Source organism: Primulina tabacum, chromosome 16 (assembly GCF_025594145.1).
Source record: "Primulina tabacum isolate GXHZ01 chromosome 16, ASM2559414v2, whole genome shotgun sequence".
NCBI classification, from domain to species: Eukaryota; Viridiplantae; Streptophyta; class Magnoliopsida; order Lamiales; family Gesneriaceae; genus Primulina; species Primulina tabacum.
This window is the reverse complement of record NC_134565.1, coordinates 1293775-1303829: the sequence shown is the minus strand read 5'-3', so window position 1 is coordinate 1303829 and position 10055 is coordinate 1293775. Positions and strand designations below refer to the sequence as shown.

Below are 10055 nucleotides of genomic sequence, written 5' to 3'. Positions count from 1 at the left end.
TCAAAAAATAATGTGCACCACAAAAGGTCGGAGTTCTATAAGGACCCCACAAATCACAATGAATCATCTCAAAAATAGTGGCTGCCTTATTATTACTTAAGAAAAATTCTCCCCGACATTGTTTTGCTCGTAGACAAATGTCACAAGTTCTAACACAATCACTACTAATTCCTTTAACAACTGGCAATAACTGAATAATTCTACCAGAAGGATGTCCCAACCTTCGATGCCACAAGTCAAAGGTGTCCCTCGTCACTGTAGTCATAGCTCTTGCTGGCGCTATCCCTCTGAAGTAGTAAAGCCCCTCACGCTGCTCACCCGCACCAATCAGCATCCTCGAATTGCGGTCCTGCATAACACATATTTTATCATTAAATTGAACTACACAATTCAACTCCTCATTCAATTGTGATACTGAAATCAAGCTACACTTCAAGTTGGGTACATATAACACATTTTTCATTTTCAAATATTCATTAAACACCACAGTCCCGCTTTTTTCATCTATTGTCTCCTTCCCATCTAGCAGCCCAACTGGACATGCAGGCACTCTCTCCACATAACTCATCGACTCAAGTCTTCCAGTCATATGATGAGAGGCTCCGGTGTCAATTATCCACTCCATTATTCTACGCTTACCATTCAGTCTTTCTTGATTTCCATCCTTTTGTGTATTCAGGAGGTTCAGCGACACATTCCATTGCTCACTGCTCAGCCCACTTATTCCACTTTTGTCTGTTTCTGTTATTTGTCCTTGAGCTATGGTTCCATGTCCTGTCACTTGTGCTGCATTGGCTCGGATTTGACCTCCACGACCTCTCCCTCCAATTGCATTACCAGCAGGTCGTTGTCCACTTTGTGCACGACTTGTCAGTCCGCCCTCTTCCTCTAGGTCTATCTCCCCACCAATCGGGATAACCAATCAATTCAAAGCATGAACCTGCATCATGACCAGTTCTCTTGCAACTCGAGCAAGCCACAGTTTTCTCCTTGCCATCCGCTCGTCCCCTAGAATGACTAGGAGTTTGGATCGCAAAGGCCATGGCATCACTTCGATGTTCTTTTCCGAGAGTTATATCAGGTACTCGCTCCTCTTGTATGATCATAGCATAGGCTCGATTCAAGTTCGGCAATGGTTCAGTGCTTAAAATATTTGAGCGGACAGTGCCATAAGTTGTGTCATCCAACCCCATCAAAAATTGATGAAGTCTTTCCTCTTCACGTCTTTTATCCAGATCTCCTCCGATGTTGCACTTGCATCCTCCACATTGACATGTTGGGTATTGTTCATAGTTTCCCAACTCTTCCCAGATCATTTTCAATTTGGCATAATAATTCATAACAGACATGCCTTGTTGTTTGCATTCGACCAACTCACATTTGAGTTGTTGAATTCTCGGCCCGTTTCCGACAGAAAATCGTTCCTTGATATCCTGCCACAGTTCCTTCGCAGCCTCTATGTAGGTTATGGTTGAGCGCAGGGTTGGCTCGATCGTATTCAATATCCATGACACTAACATAGAATTGACCGTCCACCAATCTTCTAGTTCGACAGAGTCATCGGAAGGTGTCTTTACCGAACCATCGATGAAACCGAACTTTTTCTTGGCCCGCAACGCCATTTTCATAGCTCGCACCCATTCATCATAGTTCTCACCCTTTAGTTGAACTTTTGTGATGATGTTTCCTGGGTCGTCACTGGCAGAAAGGTAAAACGGAGATGTGAACTTCGAAGACACGTCTCCTCCTTCCTTCTTTTTGTCGTCATCTTTTCCAGCCATGTATATGGCTCTGATACCATAAGACAAGAATATTTTGAATGGGAAAAGCGTTGCTTTCATTGATAATATTACATGCTTATATACATCCTAATACAAAGCTTAGCATAAATAAGCACAATCAAATCTCCTAAATATCTACACTAATCAAGGAAAGAATACATATATACAATATTTGTTTCCAATAAATTTTGATAGTTCATATCAATCATTTTCGTAAAATTTATAAAAATTGAGAAGACACTCGTCAAATAAATAAATGTATAATTTTGTTATGTTTCATCATTTTTAAAAAATGAATATCATTTTAACTATATACACAAAGATAAACACGGTTGGTGTCGTGGATTCGTGATATTTAATCGTAAATTTGCCCTTTAAAGCTCTCGTCGGAGGAAAAAAATATCTCATCTGACATTTTCTCTTATATATTAACTATTAATTGTTATGTGATTTTTATTGGTGTGACATTTTTTTTCACCATATATTGAATTAGAAAAATACTTGTAATTTGATAATTATGTAAATTATACGTAATAGAGAATATTACATGCAACAATGAATTTTTGCCTCTGTAAAGCTCTCGAATTTGATTTATTACGAGGAATAATGTTTTGTTCCATTCCTCTCTATCTGATCATGTGGTTAAATCATAGATGTCCTTGTCATGCCTAACAGTCTAAAGCAGCCACTTTGTCGGTGGGAACTTTAAAAATTATTTTGCGTTTCCTGTTTATTACATATAAAGTTATCTCCTAGAATTTATATAATAATTTTACCTGTTCATTTCTTTTGACAATTGGTAATCACTTTTCGTCCTTGGTACTTCAGTTAATTTACTGACATAATAGGAAAAGAGTATGTCTCTTGTAAAATGATCTCACAAATCTTTATCTGTGAGACGAATCAACACTAGCAATATTCACAATAAAAAATAATACTCTTAACATAAAAAATAATTATTTTTCATTGATGACTTAAATAAGAGATCCGTCTCACAAAATACGATCATCGTATCACACAAGTTTTTATCATAAAAAAATGGGTTTTTAACTTTTGGAAGAGAATTAGTTGGCCAGTGGTCAAGAAGTTCTACAGGTCATTTTTCTTTGGCAAATTGAAAAGTGGACTGGCATCATCATCGATAATCTGAATATCTAATGTGCTAAATTTAGCGATCTTAGATGTATTATTTTTTTAAGGAACAAGTATTCCATTAATATGCCAAATTCATATGTACAACTTTCTTTAAAAAATCCTTAAATTCCATGTCTGTCATGTGAAGTATAATCTACTGGTTGTTGATTACATCTTCGTCTTCGTCTGATTTCCTCGGCAGCCAGTGCCTCAGGAAAGAATATAGGGTCCAATTGAAATTTCTTGCTACTACAACACCCTCCGTGACAACGAAAAGAACGACGACAATTCCCCATCCCTCCGAGACGAGGGAGGCCTTCACATACAACCCAGAGAGGATACCCCAACGATGACCCACAAAGAAACATGACAAATAATCTCCCCAGACCCTCTCAACAACCCCTTTAGGCAACATCCACCTAGATGTACTACTTTATGTACCATGTTACAAGGAAAAAACTTAAAAGTCCCAATCACACCTTCACTTCTACGTACTGTCCGTCCTGCCCAACTTCGTGTTTTTTGTCTTTATTTGTACTTATTATTATCATCATAATTATCAAAACATCAACTTGAATTATTTGATTTTGACTTGGAAACCATTGTATGGAAGTGTCACTATATAATACATTGGTCCTCGACTCAAAAAATCTTATTATTAAAAGGTACGATTCTCATATATAAACCAAAAATAGTAGAAACTGAGTTAATTTGAACAAGAAACTTCAGACACAAAGTTATCCCAACGCATTGACAAGTTCACTAGAACAGAAAAGAAGAATAAATAAATCAAACCAAGCATCGGCTGCACATCAATTTCTGTTATTGCTTTTTTTTTTCTTTTTGAAGAAGTAATTCCCACATGACAATCTTCTTGAAATCATTTCAGCAATAGACCAACGCACAATACCTGCTTCATCCAGGAGATGCGTTTACAAATTACAAGCAAAATTTGCAATATTGAATGACAGAAGATTCTCGGGTATTTTGATGATCTTACCGGACGTAAGTGAGATGAAATACCACCCGTCACACTGCCGTGATCTTCCTTTAAATTCAGCAGCATGATCGGGCATCTTCTTTAAATATACCTGTCAAGGAGAAAAATGAATACCATGGAATAAAAGCCATGACGGAAATATGAAGAAAAGACAGTTGAACTAGTGAGCTGATGATAAATGTTGATATTCCTGACGCTTGCAATAATTTCAAGACCAAAATCAAACCACTATAATCTATATACTATTGAAGCCGTTTGGGAGACCTTTTGATAAACCCAAAATGTAGTCATTGTTATTCCAAACACAGTCGTATATTTCCTACATCTCAAATGTATTTATAGGGGCATAAAGTCAAGGCATCAATAATTTTTTCATGTATCGAAACAGAAAGCAAAACACAAATTAGAGCTTCTAAAATGGTGCATCAACAGAAGATCAGCCATTTGGGAATGCTAATGAGGGTGATTAATGAATACCTATAAATTATATAAGTGCACAGTAGCCCAAAGCGCTCCGGATCAAGAACAAGAGAACAAAGGGCCTGAGAGAAGGTATGCAATGCAGCACCAAAAAGCATAACCAATAAACACCGCAACACTATGGAAGAGACATTGACCGCCAGTATCAGTAGATCATTCTGCTTATTGAAACAAATTCCATCGATCGAACTATGTCACTGGTCAAATTTCATCTCCGTATATCTGCAAATCAAAAACTGGTTGATCAGTAAGGGGAATGTTCTTCACCGAAATTGAGGGGTATGTATAACAATACCAACTAACCTGCGAGGATTTTTTTGCTTATGAACATAATCATCATTTGCAGGCTCTGCAGAGAAATTTATAACTACTTAAGAGTGAATGAAATATTGACGAGACTAGAAAATAAAACATCCATTAGGTCTCACCAGGCCTTGGTTCCGGCTTCAAATCGGTAAGGACTTTTGCTGCATTTTTTTCGTTGCTGCAACCAAATTAATTTGGGTCAATTATTTGTTACTGCGGAGCTGGTCACATAAAGAACATCATACATTCACCAAAGGTACAGTTAAAGCATCGAAGAAAATCAGGGAATGAGTATTCCGACGATAAAGCCAAATATGCTACAGCCAGGTTGATTTATGACAGATAAGAATAAATAATATATATATGAACATACTAGGAAACTGAATGAGTCAGAAAGTGAACCAAGGATCATGCCCTTGATCTAAATCAAGAATCAAGAATACAATAAAAACTGAAATACAGAATTCCCGTGCTGAATCAAAAGCAAATTCTAACCACCTCTGTTTCGGACTAACTTCTTTGCCCCCACACATACACGGGTATAACCGGATAAACATGAATCCCCAGGTAAATAACTAAGTCATTGTATCAATATATGTTTTTGTGTGTGTGTGTGTGTGTAACTAAGACCAGAATCAATGCAATATTATCCTATCTAACCTTGAAACAGACATTACAGAAGCTGACTGCCCAGAAGGACGAGTATGATAGGATCCATCAACAGAGAAATATGGAGGGCAATATGATGCCCCCAGGGCCCCAGCAGGACCCGCTAACACTGGTAACCTGAAATGACACACGGGTAGGGGCCAATTAAGTATGTGTTTACCATAACAGAACCAAAATCATGATGTTTTGCATTGACTTCTAAAATGATGATATAAGCTGAAAGGCTAAAAAAATTTGGACATCGGATCAATAAAAAATACACTAGTGCTGAACAAGTAAATATATTCTAAAGCACATTGAACAACATTTACCAAGTCATTTCAGAATTCCCTAATCCAAGTTGGGGTTGACCGACATATCCAGGGAAGGCCATGCCAACAGCAGGAACTCCCATTCCACCAGGATGCTGCCCTCCAAATTGCATGACTACAAGATTCATTGGTAGGGACACGAAGTTAAATATCACGAAAGTAAAACCGGGGAAGACCAAAGATAGAGCAGACTAATATTCTGCTCAAGATATTCGCCAAAAAACACATATGCAAAGAATAAAATAGAGATCGCTGCCATTCCAATATTAATGCCTGAATTTTCTACTATCATTGTAAGATGTATTTTGTGTTTCTTGAACTACAGTCATGCACATCAGAAGGGCGGCTGGTTTCAACAACAGTGCAATACATTCAGTTTTACTTCTCTCTATATAAAAAGTAACTTACATGGCAAGAAAGATGGAAAGCTTTGATCTCCCTGAGCATTGCCCATATTGCCAGGGGCACCTATAACATGAGCTCCACCATGTAGGATGGAGCCTCTTCCACCGCCTTGCAAGTTCCCTTTCCCTTTGGCAACCAACGAACTCTTGGATTTACTTGATTCTGAAGAAGATTCCTGCTCCTCAGTTTCATAGGCATTTACAAGACCAACTGATCTCGGTGGAGAAGAAGCTTGTGATCCACTGGGAACACGTGTAAACTGCTGACCAACAGAAGACTGAGAACGAGGTTGAACAGAATTCCTCGGAACAGCTTGTACGTGGGCTGGTGGAGAAACTTTGTTCGGTTGGTTATTAGACGAAGTGGGTCGATAGGCCATTTGTGTGAACGAAGTTATGCCTCTTCCATGACCCCTCATTTGAGGTTGATTAGAGTTAATGGATGGGGAACTAGACACCGGCATATGCACATTGTTAGAAGGCTTCCTGGGCATCGTAGAAAGTGGATCATCAATGGAAAGCTTATCGACACCAATAGAATCAACTATACTCTTTCCCCTCAGCATAGCAGAGGACTTTGGCCCAGCAAAATTCCCATCCGCAACGGATGGGAGACCATTGTGATTGATTGAACCAGTATGAACATCCTTTTTATCAGGTACTGAATTATCCTTTATTGAAGAACCAGAAGGATAAAATGGAGGAGAAGCGATGTTCAAATTGGAAGCAAACACTTGTTTTCGGGGCAGAACAACACTGGACTCTGAATTTGATGCTGATTCACTGGCTCTTTCAGAGCTAACAAAGGAAGGCTTCTCAACTAGTTTCCCGGACCTTAAATGCAAGAATGTAGCACAAATAAGAACCAAGTAGGAAATAATGAGGCAAAAGAAAATGTGTTTACTCACTCTTTGCTCAGTGCGACGGATGCATCACTGTTTTTCTTCCAGGATGGCTGATACCTTCGTGGTCCTCGCCCTCTGACACTCTTAGGAGCACTGTTTAGATGGTTATTATTCTGATTGCTGTTATTAGCATACTCTCTGGACCTGTTTCCTCGCGCATTGTCACTGTCTATGCCTCTATTTCTGCCACGACCTCGATGATGACCCCTTGAACCTCTCCTACGCTGGAACAAGCACCGTGTAAGAACCAAAAAATTAAAGAAAAAAACCTTCATCCAAACACAGACACAAATTTTCTAGAACACAGATGAAACATTAACCTCTTCATAACGCCTTTCTTGCACAGTCAACTCTTCAAACTTATCATGTCCCCATTTTCGTTCATCCTTAGATTCCCATAACTTTCTTCCTCCAAGCATTTGCCTAAGCACAAAGAAGGCCAAAATAAGAAGAATTTTCAAAAAATTAATTCATAATAATGAACTACATGCAATCACAACTGGACTGTGCTAACACTCAAAGCCCCATGACCATTTTTTCACTCGAATTGTTAAATTGGAATAATAAAATCACACACCAAAACCAAGATCAAGCCTAATAAATGGGTATATGATTGATATAAAAAAATACAAAACATCATAATAAATAAACTTATGCCAATTTAATCTGCGAAACATTATCCTACATCTCGGAGGATGAATTTGAATCCAAACAAAAAATAAAGAAGGAAACAAGCAATGTAATGTATAAATAAAAAACATAAAAACTAAAGCAATCAGGTATTTGACAACTAAGCTAACCATTGTTTCCTTCTAAAATTTATGCACAGTGACCTGACTTAATTAAGAATTTGGAACATAGCACAGCTATGTTTACATTTAGCAGTAAGTTAATCTCTTCATTGGACCTTCTTCACTAACAGGAAAAAATAGCCCATAAAACAAGTCAAAATTTTTTTAAAAAAGAATCAGGGTCAGATACAAGTAAAAAACCAGACCATAAAAAATAGCAACTGATCATAATTAGATAAACTAATTTAGCTCTTTTTCTTCATCTTTTATCGAGTCACTTCCAGTTCAAGGCCCAATCTTGAAAACTAGAAGTAATTTATGATACCTACCCGCATCCCTCCCACATTTTATAATTGTAAAGCAGGGAGAAACTAAAACTAAATCGTATGCGCTGAATCATCCAAAATATAGAAAAATGAAAAGTTTATGATTTAGGCATGTTAGCAAGAGGAACAATGTAACATGAAAAAAAATTGGGAGTCAATCAAGTCATATAAAGCTTCACAACATCTTGGAAGGATCATACTGTCCATCCAGTTCAAACCAAAACAGGAATAAGAAGTCTAACACCGGATCTCACAAGAAGTTCACAGACAATCCAAATAGTTATAAATTTAACTCGTAATCAACAGTCAAACCCTGTGTCGTATCAATTCAACGCATTCTATCACTAACCATATCAATCAAAACCCCGACAAACATCATTCATACCTGTGCCTTCCACCAGCATTGTCTCTAAACCTGTCATCATGCATGTAGAATGCCCCGGCGGTCGGTACAGCATATGGTTCTACCACCTTCTTCTCTCCATCATGCTCATCACCATCCACATTGCTATCACCATTAACCTCAGTAACCTCCTCCTTCACTCCCTTCTCCTCCACCTTCTCCACATCACCCACCACTTTCCTAACCACAGCTGTCTCCACATCCGCCGCAACCACACTGTCCCCTCCCCTCCTATCGCCTCTTTCTTCGTACCCCGCCTCCTCTATTTCCTCTTCCACGTAATCCTCATCCTCGTCATAATCCTCCTCATCCAACTCATCCTCGTACTCCGCCGCAGCACCTTCCGATTCCCCTTCGGAATCGTCAATCCTTCGAACCGGCTTCTCCCTACGGCTCTCCCCTTCCTCCTCTTCGTCGTCACTCGCCACCCTCCTCCTCATCTTCAGCGACAACTTCGCTTCCTCCGGATCGCTCTCATACTCGACCTCCTCACCCTCCATCCCGTCTCTACTCATCAAAAAATCCAACAAATACACCGAAAAAGATCCAATTCCCGAAACCCTAAGCTGAGCAATCGCAACGAACGGCCAGAAAAATTACCTCTTCGGGAAGGAGACAGAAAATTTCGCGACAATCAGGGAAAAACAATCAAAAATCCATCGTAGTTTAGAATCGATTAGGTAGAATCTCGAGAAAAAATTGGGTTTGATTTTGTGTGGTTTTGAAGAGGAGTCAATTCCACAAATCGATTAGATTTGGTTCATATATATAGAGAGAGAATTACGTCGAAAGACGGATATGCACCTCCGAAAAAATGGACAGTGCAGGAGAAATAGTGTTGTCATACGATTCCTTAATGGGTGTTTTGGTAAAATACGCTTGACATACCACGGTTCGAAATCCTCGGTTACATGGTACAGAACCATCAGTTCAGGTTCGAAACTCTCGATCCTTAAATATAAACCACTGATTACGATTATGGTTTGATTGACATATTTTAAAAGAATTTTTTATTTCGAATTTATTTATTTTTAAGAATTTAAAATTCATTCAAATATTTAAAAATATTTAAATTAAATTTAATAATACAAAATAAAAAAGACTTTAACTTCAAATTTCGTAAACAAATCATAGAGTTCCATCTTGCTCAAACATTTGGATTCACGCATTGATATAGTCTTGACATCTTATTCTTTTGAGAGTCCTCTCATTACCTTCAGAATAACTCCTCCGTAGCTGTATACTTTTTCCAAGTTCATTGAGTTCTATTGCGATTCCATTGACTCCCTCATCAAAATCAGACATTGATTTTTCAGGCTTCATCTTGATATTGTTAAACTTCTGTATGGCCACAGGAAGTTTGTTTTATTTGGTATGTTCATTACTTTCGCACAACTGAATCAATTATTCCCAAATTTTTTTGACAGTCTTACACATTTTTATTTTTGCTAAATGTGTATTTGTCAAAAGTTTTGTACAAAATATCATTCGTCACATTATCATGATTAGATTTCTTCTTGTCATCATTCGTCCATTCACTGCTTT

The 10055-nt window shown here is 38.1% G+C and overlaps 1 protein-coding gene across 1 annotated transcript; it reads right to left on the bottom strand.

Moving 5' to 3' along the window:
- Nucleotides 1-3576: 3576 nt before the first annotated feature.
- On the bottom strand, nt 3577-9266 carry LOC142528872 (protein MLN51 homolog). Its single transcript, XM_075634130.1, has 11 exons — nt 8493-9266; nt 7311-7413; nt 6994-7214; nt 6090-6919; nt 5682-5796; nt 5362-5487; nt 4824-4879; nt 4699-4744; nt 4393-4617; nt 3916-4006; nt 3577-3825 (listed from the first exon to the last, which is right to left on the bottom strand). The coding sequence occupies exons 1-9, from the start codon at nt 9023-9025 to the stop codon at nt 4590-4592; spliced, it is 2058 nt and encodes a 685-aa protein (XP_075490245.1). The 5' UTR covers nt 9026-9266; the 3' UTR covers nt 3577-3825; nt 3916-4006; nt 4393-4589.
- Between the last annotated feature and the right edge of the window lie 789 nt (nt 9267-10055).

What these genes read in the sequence shown, in the direction of transcription:
- LOC142528872 (XM_075634130.1), bottom strand. Translation starts at nt 9,025, where the DNA reads ATGAGTAGAGACGGGATGGAGGGTGAGGAGGTCGAGTATGAGAGCGAT. An exon ending in AATGCTGGTGGAAGGCACAG is followed by an intron (nt 7,414 to 8,492) that starts GTATGAATGATG and finishes CTTTGTGCTTAG; the next exon opens with GCAAATGCTTGGAGGAAGAA. An exon ending in TCCGTCGCACTGAGCAAAGA is followed by an intron (nt 6,920 to 6,993) that starts GTGAGTAAACAC and finishes CTTGCATTTAAG; the next exon opens with GTCCGGGAAACTAGTTGAGA.